Source organism: Ambystoma mexicanum, chromosome 6q (assembly GCF_040938575.1).
Source record: "Ambystoma mexicanum isolate Mex_15411 chromosome 6q, UKY_AmexF1_1, whole genome shotgun sequence".
In the NCBI taxonomy this organism is placed as follows: Eukaryota; Metazoa; Chordata; class Amphibia; order Caudata; family Ambystomatidae; genus Ambystoma; species Ambystoma mexicanum.
In genome coordinates this window covers 221,518,203-221,534,813 of record NC_090937.1, presented here as the reverse complement: position 1 = coordinate 221,534,813, position 16,611 = coordinate 221,518,203, and the positions used below count along the sequence as shown (strand labels likewise).

Sequence of the window (16,611 nt, the reverse complement as noted above, 5' to 3'; positions counted from 1 at the left end):
TCAAAGAAAGTGACTGGGATGCCAGAGTCAAGGTGCAATCCCAGCATGAGAAACCAGCAAGGCAGTAGCCCAAAGGAAGAGACTGAGACGCCGGAGACAAGGGGCAACCCCAACACGAGAAACTAGCAAGTAAGAAGCCTAAATGAAGGTTGTGGAGAGACCACAGAAGACCTGTGGTGGACGGCCAGTCCCACAACTATCGCTGATACCACATTGCATAGAAATCCGCAAGGTGTCCAACCTCTTATCAGAAGACCAGGACGCTGGAAAGAAGAGAGAGACTGCAAGGAGGTACATGCCGACGAAAGGAGGGCAATGAAAATCAGAGACCCGATAGAAGGCCACCAAGGAACAAGGCTCCCAATGGCGATCCCCTTCCAAATAGAAGATAAGAGGGAGAGAGGGAATGACAAGAGGCAGAGAAAGGATCTTTATAACCTGCTAACCACTCGTCTCAGTGGAAGTCATGAGATAAAGTTACCCTTGAAGCAAATAAGCCTAAACTTGTGCGATACAAGAGAGAGAAGTAATATTAAGAGAAAAGATCAGTGGGCCACAATAACCTGGGAAAGGGGGGAAAGCCACAGACATTTTGTACAAGAAGAACAGAAAATGAAGAGGAGAGAATATTTTGGGCAAGAGTTCAAACGACATATGTAATTGAACCCAATAAAGAAACAAGTAGGCCAAAAGAAACTGGCCAGGAGAGAAAGACTGTCTGAATAATACTGTCTTCCCGAGATACGCTGGAGACAGCAGCCAGGAATCTATTGCTTGTAAAAGATTCCCAAAAGTGAACCCCAAGGAGAAGGGAAAAGTCCAGGCTACATCAGAGGAATTAAAAAGACTAATACAAGACATCAGGAGAGACTAGTAAAGGATAACAAAGTGGTAGAAGTACCCTCAAGAGAAGGGAGTCATTCTCCAACTATAGGTTCGTTTTCATAGTGTTAGGGTCAGTTAGGGTCGTTTTGGACAGCAGACTTCATCCTTTTGGACATTCACTACTGACTGACAAGTACCTTAGTTAGAAACATAGGCAGAGATCACCCATAGAGATAGGTCAAGTTAGGTCTTTTATATTAATTTAATAAACACTTGTGAACCAATACCCCAAAATGTTTGTATCCTTCTTCTGACGTGACACAGTGTGCTCAGCTGACATCACCTCAAGACATGTCCTTGGCAGATGGATACATGGTCTTCACCGCCGTCTGTTATGTGCCTGTAGATTGCACAATGTTGGATGTCAATTACAAATGATCAGTGTGCCTGTTTTTGTGTGCTTAGCATACTTCTCATGGATACCCCATTTGTACCATTACCTCAGGTAAAGAAATATATAATTCTGGCCATGCAGTCATATAGCGGAGGACATGGATGGGTATATTGTTGGTGACATGTTCTGCCTGCCCTGGTGGTTGTAAGCAGTAAGCCTGTCTCACTGTACATCCTGGCACATTGGACCCCACATATGCATGCATTTACATTGCTCCACTCACCACACATGTTCTGCTGCATGGTCATCTGATTTAGCTCCATCTTCAGATTTCCCCTCTCTGTCCATTGCTGTAATTTTCACTGCATGCCTTGCTTGCTGCAGTCTCTGTGTATGCAGGTTTGGCCACTAATACTGGGTTTGACCATGCAATCACTATCTTTCTCTGGTACTTAGGCAGACACTTGCTCCATTGCTTTTTATAGCATTTATGCCACATCTATTGTGGCGTTTGTTTCCGGTAGTATTTACAATGATTTTGTGGTTTAATGGATGCTCCTTATTGGCGGATGCATGTACGCAGAGAGGGTGGTTTTCCCACGGCCGTCGACCATTGTTCTATGTGTGGTGTGGCAGTGCGATTATCGGATTGACATTTATTATGGCAGTGTACAGTGGGCTAGTTTCAAGATACTCACGATCAGTGGTAACAGGGTGAATTTGATTCTGTCACTACTCTGATGTTTTTTCGGCAGGTACGTGGTGGATAGTCACTCCACACTGCACTGTAAATCAGCTCCTTAAGTGTCTAAATATTGTAGGTTATACTTCTCTATTGTAGGTTTGTTGTGTTTTCAAAATATCTTCACAGACCAAGATATTAACCTTCTTCGTGGGAGTATGCACAATTTGTTGCTTGATATAGATATGTGTTTTGAGAAAGATCTTCTTAACCTGTGCGTAGGTAACCATGTGACCAAATGTTTGAAACATTGTCATGGGCACTCAAACGGTTTATGCTAGTTTCACCTCCTAAAATTAGGATTTGGCCAGGCAAAACATGTACACCTTCGTTAAGCAGCTTGTTATTGGTACAAAAGATCCCAAAAATACGCTCTATGATTTATCAATTACAGCTTTGCAAGAGCTGACACAAAGATTTAACATTTTTTTCCGCTTACAGAATGGAAGAATATGTTTGATAGCAGAAGGCCTTTGTCTTTTGGGAGCCAATTACTCACATGTAGCAGTGTCGCATTTCAGTGTAGCAGTATAAGATGCCAGACTGGCCATGGTTGGGAAAAACATTGGATGATGTAAGTTGCTATAAGATGTGCGTACCTGTTTGGAAGTTGGTCACTCCTTCTCCGATGCTTTCAACAACTCCAGATCCTTCGTGACCGAGAATGATTGGAAATTTCAAATTGCTTATCCTCCCTCTCACTGCATGGTCATCTGAGCGACAGATTGAGGTGTACTTTATCTGTTTATGCAGAAAAAGACAACAAAGTCATTCCAGATACATTATTGATTCAAATGTAGTTAACATTCTGTTGGACATATTACTTGGGATACAATTTTATTTTTAAAGATGACCAAAGAATTAGTCAGATGTGAAGGCATCATGAAGCAGGACACAGACAACAGATTCAAAGTTCAAATACAATGGTTTATTAAGTTATCAGGATGGGTGAAGGCCTAACTTGGCCTATGCTATGGTGGGATTTCCCTACCTAAAGAAATTAAGGACAGTCTGAGTCAGGAAGTTCAAGTTAAAAGTCTGTCTGTGTCCAAAACCTATAGTTTCCCTCCCAACTGAAGCTAAACAATGGGTAGGGATATCAGAAAAATAGAAATAGTGTTCCAAATAAAGTTCTGAGCGTCTTCCAGCTCTGAGCCTACATTCTTGCTCCCCTTCTCCAAGTTCACAACAGTTCCAGAAAAATCTCAAAAAGGAATCTCGAGGTTCCCTTCACCAAGAAGACAAGACAGTTCCAAAATGAGATCTCACGACTCCTTTTCCCAAGAAAACAACACAGTTCCCAAAAATGAGTCTCAGGATTCTCCTTTCTCAAGACACTAGATTGCTCAACTTGCCAATGTGCACTTAAGATCGGTCTCTCAATATTCAAAACCAGTTCCAGGTCAACTTTATAGTTCTTGACAGTTCATGCAGATTACTTTCTTCTGCCTTCTTTAGAATCTCTTTCAGGCACTTGCAATTCATTTTCTGTACATTTCCTAGGCTTTCATGGATAGGGTACACCCGGTCTAGGCGCAGTTGTCAGACGAGATGGTCCACCCACCACGGGCCACGCAACCGATCACCCTGGGCTTGCTTGCCCACAGAGGTTCTACTGTGGCTGCACCTGTGTTCTGATTCACACTGACTTAGTTCTCTCTTTGGCAGTCTTTTGGCTTTGCCACAACATGTTTCACTCTTTGCCAATCTATGGACTTTACCACCATGACTTCAATTATGCAGTTCACTTTGTGGTGCTCTTTTCCCTTCACCACATTGCTTTTACACTCCATTGCCATGTTGCATTCTTGCCTTATATTGCATTTCATCAGATTCTCTCTTAACTTGTAATATATAATATTCATTTTTCAAACCAATTTATCGTTTGCACATTGGTTTATTCAAAGCTTTCATATGCTCACCAAAAGCTTTCATTCAGTTTTGTATTCAATAGTTTGCAGTACTCACACTTTAACCAACTGACTTTGGTTCACTTTGTCTTGCATCTTAATTCTTGTTCATTCAGCATTCCCTTTTTCTTAGGTAACAACCCCAGGAGCGCCCTGGTTCGAGTGATCCCATTTCTTCCCTTTGCGATCTCCGGCATCTCCTGTGGGTGGCTGTCACCACCTGCTCAGCTCCACATACACTTCTTTGGTGCTTGGCGAGCCCCGCTCTCTCTCTCTCTCTCTCTCTCTCTCTCTCTCTCTCTCTCTCTCGCTCTGTCTCTCTCTCTCTGGGTTGCCGGCAACTCCGCTTGCATCCCGCAGACGCTGCCGGTGACTTACAATGACTGGATCTTTTCTCCAGCGCGCAGCTTCTGATGCAGGTACCAACCTGTGAAGTTCCCAATACTTTGGCCTTTGCACTGCCCCTCCTTGACCCAGTGCCACAGTTTATTTCGGTTCTCACCAGCATCCTGGTTTCCCGATAGGACCACCCTAGGCTGCTTGTTATTCCGCAGGATTTCTATGCCTGCAGGCCACCCTGCTGGTCTCCCTGTGCTCTCTACGACTCTACCTTTTATACACTTGCAACTGTTCAACAGGTTGCAGGTGTGAGTCTTTAGGCTCAATTGCCTGACCACAATTAGTGGAGCATTCTTGACATGTCTGACCTTTACACCAGTCTATAGGCCTCTTCCTCATCTCAGTGCTAGAATGGAGAAAGGACCTATCAGTGTATATTATTCCTAGTCGCCTCTTCTTTGTCCCAGTACTATAGTGAAATGAATGAGAGGAACTGAGGGGAGTGGGTTTACTATGGCCTATAAAGGCCGGGGGTGATGTTGGTTCTCAATTGGAAAAGGGGATACCATGTCTTGCTTGTGGATATCATCTCCCCAATCCCCAAGTACCCCAAACCCAGGTGATCCTCCCCAGCATCTCCACCCCCAGAGTCGATATCCAAGAGCGATGGACTTTCCCTGGCCACCTGAGAAGAGGATCCAAGGGGAGTAGGTCTGAGGATACCATCAGGTTGTTCACACAGCGCTGAGGTAGTTATTTACACAAGGGCATAAAATGAACAAGAGACCTAAGTCAAGAACCAGAAGAATGTCACTCACATGAAAGAGTCATACAAAGTAGTAAAATAAAAAATATGTAAATAAAAACAATGAGAAATGTTTGAACATGATCCCATGCTAAAGGACATTGTAGGCGAATCACCAATATTCACCTATAGAAAGAATGAGTCCACAAGAGATATGTTAACAGCAGCAGAAAGACAAATAAAGGCATTTTCTGCAAGCCGTGCTAGGCGTACAAGACCCCACAATAATGATCAGCATTGTCAGAACATTATTAGAGGAAATACGATCAATCATGCATATACAGGTACATTGATTCATTTGCTTGACACATCAACATGTGATACTACACAAGTGATATACTGTATTTAATGCCCATGTGGTATTTTCTACTTGAGTATGATTAACCCTAAAGGAAAGCCAGCTACACAAATCAAATGTAGGTTTTAAAAATGTGAAATCTCCTATTGTGTTGCACTTTTAGGAAATACGTCATATAATCACACAAACGCAATTCTGAATTTTGGAGCGAGTTATCTTACCAACGAGAGGAGGACATTAAAATCAAATTTTCTAAGACTGGTTCTGTCTTGCAAACCAGTCTGAAATCCAACTGTACTTCATCCAGCCCTCCTGCTGCATCAACAAATTGTTGCAAGTGAGACATTCCCTCTGCTTCCAGCAGCTTTCTAATATACGGAAGCTATGAGATAGGCTGACACTTACCAGGATTACTAGGATGTAACGTGCCTTTCTTCAAAAGACGGGCCACCACAGTGTGGTTAAGGCAGTCTGGAACCAGGTTCCACCATTGGTATTACTTCTGGGGCTAATTCTGCCAGTTTTTTGGCAGTAATTTCACAGACGCTAATTCCGTCTGAAGGTATTACCACCAACCTTACCTCCTAACTTGTAACAAGGGCCCTATACCTAATTGTCAGCTCAAATCAGCATCTGCCAATCTACTTATAGTTTCCACATGAAGACTTAAAAAGTGTGGTGGACGCTCGTTCTTAATGGAGAAAGCAAAGCTATGGAATCCCTTACCTCCACCACTTTGCTGGAAGATCACTTGACCTTTAGGAAATATCTGAAAATGTTTCTCTTCCCTAGATATATGCCCACCCCGTCTGTCATTAAAGCTGTAGCTTGTATGTTTGCCTTGATGTGGCTGCATTGGGGAGATTTTGGTGCGCTTTACAAATCCAATACATCCATCCATACATCCCTCTAGAATGGCAGTAGGGGTCTTGATGCATGGAGCGGCAGGGTAGCATCACCAGGGAGGATGCATGGTGGATGTTTCATTGTACAGTGGTGCCTGGGGGAAGAAGCAGAGCTGGAGGATAAAATGAGCATTAGAGAGGGAGGAGAAGAGTGCTATGTGGAAACAAGGAAGGCTGGTGTGGTATGAAAGATCACTGGGAGAAATGAGGATCATTGAGTTTTAGAAGAAATATCAGGGCTACTGGGGGAAGGAGCATGTGTTGAAATAATGTGAAGGGAGAAGGAGCCATTCAGGGAGCTCTGTGATGGAGAGTGAGCTGGAGCGAAGGTGCAACAGTGGTGGGTAAGGAGCGCTATGAAGTATAAGGGGCACAGGTGGGGACTTCACTCGATAGAGTCAATGGGTGAGAAGGCACACACTGATGGAAATGTGCAGAAGAGGTGGGATCATGTAACAAGTATTGGCAACGCCATCAGTTCTGGCTTGTTTAAGCCCCAAACAGTTGGCTTTGCCACTGCTTGTTTATGGATGCACGTGAACATTCAATCATCTCTGTGTGTGATCGCTCGCTCGTTGGAAGTGAATACATTCAAATGCACCTAATATGCATTTCACGGGTGACAAGTGCTGTCAAAGTTATTAAACGACATCCACTATAAGGATAATTTTCTTTTACAACTGTGAGGTGGGGCTTGAATTTGTTGTGGGGAAAACATGTTTTCAAGCTATGCCACCCCCCAGTCCACCTCAGACGTTGATGTTGTGCCTGCCTGACTTTGAAATTGAATCAATCTAAGTCCTTCAACCACTGCCCCCTGCCTTACCCCTCTGTATCCATTTCCGTTTACATGAGGGTGGCCGTATATTCCAACCCCCTCATTGCAGGAGCTCCATGGAAAACCGACAACTTATTCAATTTTTGCCTTTTTTCATTCTACCTTTTATTATTAATTTATTTTTTTGCTTTGATGAAAATTATGCATTGTACATAACAAATACTGACTTTACAGATAAACGGGATTAGGTGCAGGTGATGCATTTACATCAGTGGCTATAGCGCTCTCAGTGGCAGGCTGTGTCGGCTGCATACAAATGAACGGATAAACATCTGCAGGCATGGACGGCTAGGGAGGAGGCGTGTGATTTGCTGGAGATGGTTTTAAAGTTACAATAAATCAGACAGACAGTATTGGCCTTTGAGGATAAACCAGTGATGGCTTCTTGTGCCTCCTTGAATTCGCCTCTGAGGCCCAGAAACTAGAAAGGGCCTGGATGTCACATTAAATCTAGCGGGAAAATGGAGCACTTCAAATGTGAATCCAATATGATTGAATGGAAAATACATTTTCTGAAAGCTACTGACAAAAAAGTAATCTTTGATGTGGGTGTTGGATAACAATTAATATTATCTTCCCTGACATTTTTAATTATTGCCGTGTTATATGACCTACTTCATGTATTAAAGCAATATTAACTGTTTGACAGTAGTGACAAATCCGGACCCTGGGCCACAGAGCAGTGATTGGTAGCACTTCCGTGCTTTGAGCTTCACATCCACGAAACAGTGAAGGATCAAGTAATGTTAATAAATAAAGTTGCAGTGGTTCCTCGCTCATCCTTCAACGTCGACAGCAGTGGGGCTGTGCCCTGTTTGTTCCGGGCTGTGGCTGTGAATGTTCACCAGCTCTGTGCTTGGAGTTTGAAGGGAAAGCTGTGTGTGCGTGATCCACAAGTGGTGCCAGCCACAGAAGTGCTCTGTTTGTTCCCAGGTTGTGGCGCTGAGTGTATGCTCTGCGATCAGAGCTTATATAACAAATCATGGAACGGAAGGAATTTGCACGGCTGTCCGCACTGCATCTGACATGCCATTGGCAGTACTTTAAATTTGAAACTATGCTAGTTTCGCTGCTGCCCCCAGCCCAGTCGGATCGCGGCTTAATACGATAGAGTCCTGGGAATATTATACATTCTTAGCTTCTTACAAGGCGCCATTTTATTATGAGCAGGGGACGGAGAGTGCTTCCTGAAAATTACCTTTATTGAGAGCGGTCACAGGGAAAAACAAGAACGGGCAGCTGCAGTGCCGGGTTCTGGGCGGCACACACTTCTGCCTGGAGGAGAAATAGGACAGCCTGTAGAGCCCTGCTTGGATGCATTATTCAGTGAAACAGAATGGCTACCATGAGGAAAAAAGCAAATAATGCATAGCCAACTACATCATACTGACATCACAAAACTGCTCATCCAATCAGGTACAACTTATTGCAGAACACACTAAACCAACACCCACAAATACGTACATGGACATTTTCAGAGACATTTTGCAACACAACCTATCTATAACAGTAACTTGTTTATTTTTTATACAATAAATAAATACAACTCTATTACATAATTTTTAAAGCATCAGACAAGTCAAATATTTTTTTAGAAACATTAACATATTGCAGCCGCCATTTTGGAAGTAAAAACGGCAGCCAAATTCAGCACACAATGCAAATGCAGGGAAAGAGTGCAAAACGGGTGTGGTTTTTGGCGGGGATGGGTGTGAATGGGAAGACAATAATATAGATGGATGTTGAGATGGGAATTAAATGCATGGACATATAGCTAAGTAACATGAAAAGGCTATGTATCCAACCTCATATGTCATCTCCATTGAAAAGCATGGCAGACAGTCATTCAAAACCCCTATTTGAAGCTTAATGACAATAGTTTCGGCTTAAAGGTTGCACTTTCATTGACATCTAATAGCCAAAACTAAAAATGGGTGTAGTACACAATAGGGTATCAGGTGCCCATGATCTGTTAGGGTGAATATGAACTGGGTAGGGGTACATGGGTTAAAGTATACACAGGGGGTGCACAAGAGGGTGTGGTAGAGGGGTTGTGGCCACAGGGATGGGCACAACACTACAGAGTTAATTTGTTGGGCATACAAATAACTGGTCAGTGTTGGGTGCAGCTAAGGATCCCACAGCATGTTAAGAGCACTGGTGGTAAGAGGGGGAGGGGTAAAGTTGCCTTAGGAGAAGGAACACAGAGAATGGAGTGCTAGTTAGTGAACTACTTGGTAAGAAGCGCTAGCTGGAAGAAACCCTAGACAGAGAAGCACTGTGTGGAAGAGCACTGAAGAGGAGGAGTTATGGGGAAGTAGCATCAGGGAGGAAAGAGCAGAGGGAAGTTGGAAAGGTGCGGGTCCAAGAGCAGTGGAAAGGAGAAGGGAACACAGTGAGCAGGAGGATGTTTCTTAAAGTGCACAGGAGAAAAATTATGACGGGGTAGGAACACAGGTGGTGTGGGCATGCCATTACATTGAATAGTTAATTATCCATTGGGCTGATAATTATCTATTCAATGGGCCTCATTCCGAGGTTGGTGCTAGTCATGGTGCTTTTAGCGCCATGACTAGCACCATTACCGGTACCGTGTCTGCCCTCGTTCAATGGGGATTTACCGGTCTAGTCCGACCTTTGCGGGACCGGTAAATCCCCATTAAAAATGTCAATCCCCATTCCCATTTGAGCCCCCATAGGGCTCAATGGGAATGGGGAGGGTGCTAATAACGGTACCATAAATTACGGTACCGTTATTAGCTCTCAAGTCCCTTTGCGGGTCCCGTCCTAAACGCCTGCTAAAACCAGGCATTAAGGAAGGACCCGCAAAGGGACCTCGGAATAGGGCGCAAAGGGATTACCGGCACCGGTGTCATTACCGGTGCCCGGTATCCCTTTGCGCCCAGCTTGTAATGAGGGCCAATGTCTTGCCATCTTCAAAGAACCAGGAGTGCATGCAAGCAATGTGGAAGTAGAAGAGAAAGAAGTGTTAAAGAAAGAGGAGATCATGGAAATGGAGTCAGGGCCATATTAATGGTTTTGGGGCTCTGGGCAGAGACCTATTTATGGCCGCCCTGAATATAATGTAGACATTGCAGATCTCCTCCTGTCAAATTCATCCATGCTTAAAAAAGAACATATACAATTGTGGAATTCACACCTCTCCCTTGTTCCCATTCCCCTTATGACATGTCAGAATAGGGAACTTCATCTCTTTAATTAATCAGTCACCCAAATGCACTGTCTGAAAGACAAATCTCTCTCTTCTGCAAGTGCAGCACACTCAATTCTGAAGGCATGTGTCATCTTCTTGACCTCATCTTAACACTCTTAGAAGCCAGGCATAAAGGCCTCAAGATCCGTACAGATAAAAATATCAAGTGATGACGTTTTATCCTCTCCACAAAGCATACCTTCATCATTCATCCATAACACCCATCAAAAACGTTCATAACTTCATTAAACAAATTATGGATCATTCATCACCTATAACCTATTAAATTAACATATGTTATGCTTTACATAAATGATAAATCCTGTAATTTTAAGACAGTGGTTTTTTGTATGTAAATAAATCAAAATAAACGCATAAATGTTGTGTGTCTTTCACTCCGAAAGTGGCCTACTCTCACTCAGTGAAGCAGCACTAAATGGGAAACACCCAGGCATTTTAAATACTGCATTTATTTACCGTTTCCCACATTGTAAGTTTTACTCTGCAAGCAATAATACAAATATTCCAAGCTCTAGATAGAGGTGATACAAATGTGTTTGGGTGTAAACCGTGGAAGTGCCTTCTCAAAAAACATTGCTCAAAACAAGTGAAGGGATGTTCTACTTTATCCCTTCCTTTGCATGAACAATATATCACCAAAAAGACATCTGAATGTTTGCAGACATGCACACATTCTGATGTCTTTGAACACTGTGTGCAATGTGCATAAAGGTCATTGCCAACCCTTCTGTGCTATATCTTTTCATCTGGATATAAGTAGCGTATACCGTTGATGTCTCATGTGCATTTCCATCCCTCAGCAAGGAGGCAAATACGTTTTTGATTTTTAAGGGAATCTATAATTGGGTATTTCAGACATATTTCCTTTTGACAAACTCTACTCATGCAGTCCTTCTCTTTTAACCTCCAGACTGAGAGGTTCATTTGCAAGAGTGACACTTGGGCTAGAAGAGGAACGTCCACTGGGCATACATACAGCGGAATAATCCATTTGGATGTCTGGGCAAGGTTTTGTAACCAGAGGAACCATGTAATTAATTGCCATATGGAGACTACTGTGATCATCTGATCCCCCTCCCTCAACATGGGCATCAGAACCGATTGCATCAATGGTATGGGGGAGTAGGCATGTAGCAGGCATGTGGGCCATTATATTGGCATTGCACCAACTCCCAAACCTGGGGTCCCTGTACCTCAAGCAGTACCTGGACTTTCTAAAGGATGCAAAAATATCTAGTTTGGGATGGCTGAACCAGTAGCATTGACTATGGAAGATTTGAGGGGTGCAGAGATAGGGATTAAGAAGAGGGGAATATGAAACTCAGGGTTTCAGACTCCTGAAGGACAATTAGCTGTATGTGAACCTCGACTGGAGATAGCAGATGGACCTCACCTCATCTGCCCAAGTCTTTTGTCAACAAGCTCAATGAGGCTAACCCTGTTCCCCCTCTCAGATGAACAAAGGCTATGACCACCCTGTTGCCCACCTAAACCATCATTATGCGGCCCTGAAAGCTTGATCTAAATGTTTGAAGAGCTGGTAGGATCCATGTCAACTCCTTCAGCTGGAAGACATGCACGTCTCACAATGCTCCCACCTACCTTGGATAGCTTGCCTTTTCATTATGTGTCTAGTTAGTCCATTGAGGGAGTACAGCATCGAAAGAAGTGACTGTTGACTGACCTCAGAAGCAGACAATCTCAAAGATCATAAATATGGAAGATGCCCTGTCTTGCTGGGTCCATACCCAGGTCCTTTCTGTTTCCCATGGGCAACCCAGCAACCCAAAGAAAGGATTATGAAGCTTACAGATCCTATCTTATGGCAAGAAAACTATCCCCATGCCTGTGCTTATTTAGAATGTGGCACCTATAAACTCGAGATCCTGTGTTGGAATGAATGAGGACATTTTCAGTTCAGCAGGATTCCAAACTTGGGTGGTCACCACCTCCCAGATTTTCCTGGATGCTTCTGTGCTTGAGTGAGTGTGGGCTATTCAATCATCCTGGTCAGAAAAGAGCAGGATTCTACTTCATCAATTTTCTGGTGATGTAAACCTCAGAGAAATGGAGAGTGGTCCTCCATCTCAAAGCACTCAAACTCTCATTAATCAACAAATAGTTAAATATGTAGAACTTGTACGCAATTGCTACCTTGATATCACAGGGTGGGCAGCAATTTATGGCATCCCTGGATTTACAGAATGCCTACCTTCCCAATCCAATATGTAGGTTGGATTAAATATTTGTTAGGTTTACGGTATAGAAGTGTAGGTTTTAGTTAATTGGCTGTTAAAGAGTTTCCTGTTGCCTGGGCCCATGCCCCACTCAGGGATTCCGCCTTGGGATCTTCCTTTGGTCACCAGGACTTTGCAGAATTCTCCTTTCTAGCCCATACATTCCATTGACTTCAAGTTCCTGACCTCATGACATTATTTCTGGTGCCCATTACCTCTGTCAAGAGACTGCTGGTGAAAGGGGCCTTTCATACCAGAAATGCTCATTCAAAAAAGTGATGATTCATTGCTACCCAAGGTTCAGACTACGTAGTGCCAGTCCCAGGAAATCATCCTCCCAGCCTGTGAGAAACCCAAGGGTATTCTCACTTCTTTTTCCCCTGGATCCTCTGCTCCAGTGGCCATGGGACAGACATCGCCTTTGGATCCAAATCCTGGGGGTGGACCAGTGTGGGAGGATCACCTTGGTGGAGGGACCTTGGGAATTGAATTGGGAGTGGGATACCCATGAGTGAGACATAGTATTCCCCTTTCCCTAATTAACAAACATCCTATTTTTTTCCAAGCCCTACCGGAATAGTGTTAATCTTATCCTGTCTCGCCTCCCTAATTTTGAAAACTACTTGGACGAAGAAGAGGAACAGAGCTATGAAGATTGCCCATAGGAACCATTGTACCATGGATCCATAGGGGCAGACTCCATCTTGTCCCATTAACGATTACAGGCAGAGTTAGGCCTTCCTTTTCAACCACCCACACCTGGAACTGGTTAAACCTCCCTACCAGTATAAAAAGCAGAGCACATGAACACACTATGAGCGAGCTGGGAATGCTGGAGGGTGCAGAGAAGTCAGAGGGAGGCCAATTGAGCTGGAAGGAAGGTGGAGGCCTGGAGGTAGAAGAAATTCCCAGAAACTGGACCAGTGAGTGCAGGGGCAGCTGCAGTGTGGAGTGGGAGCTTTGCCTCCAGGGTGGCAAACTGGGGGCAGATGGGGTTGCAGTGCGGCACCCACATCAGATCGCCTCCCCTGGGCAAACTGGAGAGCCCAGGCCTTTGAGAGGCAGGTGGTAGGACCCTGACCTCAGTCAAACTCCCTCTTGTGCTCCTGTCGCTCCCACACTGCGAGAATGCTGTTTGGAGAGCTGGTGAAGAGGGAGCAAAATACAAGGAACTGCATTCTGGGACTGCAAATCCCAAACCATTTCTTTTTGAAAACTGAGAGGGGTCCGAGCCTGGCTGAGGGAGACCCTTGTGTGTGAACATTAAGGAGGGGTCCGCAAACCCAAAGAGCTTTTGGGAAGAAGTTGAGAGAACAGAGAGGACCCCGAAAGCCAGAATGAAGAAAGAAGCCTTGAGAGACCAGAGGGGAATGTGTAGCGGAGACGCTGACTCAGTGCCGGAGAGAGGCTTTGGCGTGGATAGGGAGGCTTATCTCCAGGAAACCAGGAGAAAGCAGGCTGCAAGCTGCTGGTGATGCCCTAAATGAAGGCGAATTACAGGAGAACTGTGAACACGGCAACCAGTGTGTTACTGAGAACGAAAGAAACCCGGTGCATGGAAGTGTCAAAGGAATGAATGTGAAGTACATCGAAGTGGTCATGCAAAGGTTAAGCAAAGTCCTCATACAGTCCAAAGTCTTCAATTATCTAAGGAAGAAGGAATTGTGAACAACATGTCCTAGCCCGGCTGAGGGAGATCTGTAAACGTGTAAATAGGAGGTCCGAGCCCGAACAAGGGAGACAAATTGTGAACATTGTGCCAAAAGGGTCCAAGACTGAACGAGGGAGATCCATGGTCTGAGCCTGATCGAGGGAGGCCAATTCTGAATGACAGGTCCAAGCCCGACTGAGGGAGACCTATTGGTAACTTGTGTTGAGAGGGTCCGAGCCTGGCTGAGGGAGATCCAGGGTCCGAGCCCGGCTGAGGGAGACCCATTGGAAACTGTGAACCCTTAAACTTGTGAACTTTGAAAAAACCTGAAGAAGAGAAGGAACTTTGTTTTGTATGTGTCCAGGCATCCTGCGAACAAGAGACTTTATTTTGGGGAAAAGATTTATGTCCTGAACTGCATCTCTGAGCAACAGAGCCAGAATGCGTTCGAAGCTCAAGTGTGCCACCTTGTCCTGTGCTGAAAACATGGGAAAGGGAACACATTTACTCAGTCATTCTGACCAATTATTTTCGGAACACTCTCTCTTTTGCATACATCATTTTCCCACACCATTTGTATTTAGAAGTAAAGATTGGCAATAGGTTTATTAGCACTGTCCCTTTTTATTTTGACAAGACTCCCCTAGGACTGCATTATTTTTACTTTGATGGTTGTAGCTTGCTCCCATCCATAGATTTAGGGTTAGACAGGCATTCATCCAACCCTTTGAAGTTCAATGAACACCCTTGAACTGTGATTACTTGTGTCTGTCTTCACTGTTTGATACCATGCCTTCCTTACACAGCCCATAACTCTGAGCCTCCACTTTCAAAGAAAAGCTAAGGCACCTTTTGGATGTTAGAGGTTTGGACGATCTGTCTGCAGCTTTTTGGTCAGACGGGGCAGGAAGGAAGGCTTCTACCATGTCCATAATCAGACAAACCCTCTGTGCTATCACTATCATTTATAAGGGGACAAGATCCCCATCCAAGCCAAGGTGCAAGGTTGGTCTACCAAGGGCATGGCTGACTCCATCTGATCTCTCTTGTGTATATCTTTACGACAGCCACTTGGGCAGAACCTAACACCATTATCCAGCATTACAAACTGAACATTGCGGTGTTCCTTCCTGTTTCGCTTTTATTATTTTTTTTAATGTATTTACTCGTTTATAATCGCCTAAGCAATTTTTACAAGAATCTTGAAACTGTCCCTTTAGGAGCTAAGAAATTTACAGCCAGAAGCAATGGTAGAGAAGGTAAAGACATCAAGGTCAGGTAGGGCAAAAGATGCAGAAGTACGGAACCCAAAAGAGGAGAGTCAAGCCGAAAAAGGATGGGAAGGAGGGAAAGGGCAAAGTACGAGACAAAATTCAGATCCCAAGTCCCTTGTTTTCTCAGTTTAGAGTCAATTCCCAACATGCTCTCCACCCGCCAGGTCTTCTACTTGGACTAAGGACCGCACTTCAGTTTGTAAGTTTATTTTTTGGAAGGCGGCTTCCAGAATTTTTGCCGCAGCCAAAGTCCAGGACGTCTTTTTCCCTGACATCAGCCTGTTCCACCAAGTGGCTTCTTCTTCTCCCAGAAAGCCCACCAGGTCAGTGCACAGGCTGTTGAGGTAGTCAGCCCGTACTTTTCTTAGCTCCGAGCACTCCATCAACAGATGTCTTATTGTTTACAGTTTATTTGTTTCTCCACATAATCTACATTCTCTCGTGGCTGTTTTTAGTCTAATTGCCTGAATTTCACGTGTCGGGAGGAGATTTAAGTGCGCTCTCATATAGGTTGTTCTTAGTTGTTTGTCCGGAAACTTTGTGCAATACGGTAGCGGCTTATTCAGACTATTGAAAGTCGGTGGCAGATGTTTAGTGAGTTTATTTCCGTGTGCTTTTTCCAGGGTATTTATCCAGTCTTGTGCTTTCAATTTCGATTTTTCTCTTACTGGATTCATTTGCAAACCGAATTCAGTACATGCCACCTCCTCCAATTTTTCTATTAGCTTTTCCACCCACCTATTTATTTATTTGCGACTTGATATTTCAGTTCTGATGATCTTGTAAGTCGGCGGGGCCTCAGGTAGTAGAGTATTTTGTAAGATTTGCATTGCACTCAATGTTACCGATTGTTCTAGAGAAAGCAGACCTAACTCTCGTCTGATAAGGTCCATTGAGACTGAATTGGGTAGACCTAAAAGGGATTTCCACAAATACCCTTCCAGTTTTCGCCATATGGTGTTTGGTATATTCAGCGTTGCCCCCATCCCATATGTAATGGTCGGGACTACTTTCCCTTTGTAGAATTGAATAACAGGTATGGCGGAAAGTTTCCCATATTTTCTGTCCAAGGTCCTCATCTGGGCTGCTAAGTTTTTGGCTTTTTTGCAGAGTGTTGCTTGCATGGTGTCTTCCTGGTTTGAGGCATCTATGAAGACT

The 16,611-nt window shown here is 44.1% G+C and overlaps 1 protein-coding gene across 3 annotated transcripts in view; it reads right to left on the bottom strand.

Moving 5' to 3' along the window:
- Positions 1-16,611, bottom strand: part of LOC138515909 (alcohol dehydrogenase 1-like) — a 162,396-nt gene that overhangs the window by 98,903 nt on the left and 46,882 nt on the right. For all 3 annotated transcript variants that reach the window (XM_069630670.1, XM_069630671.1, XM_069630669.1), the window contains one exon: positions 2,561-2,702. In XM_069630670.1, coding sequence (XP_069486771.1) covers positions 2,561-2,702 — 142 coding nt within the window. The remainder of the gene's footprint in view (positions 1-2,560; positions 2,703-16,611) is intronic.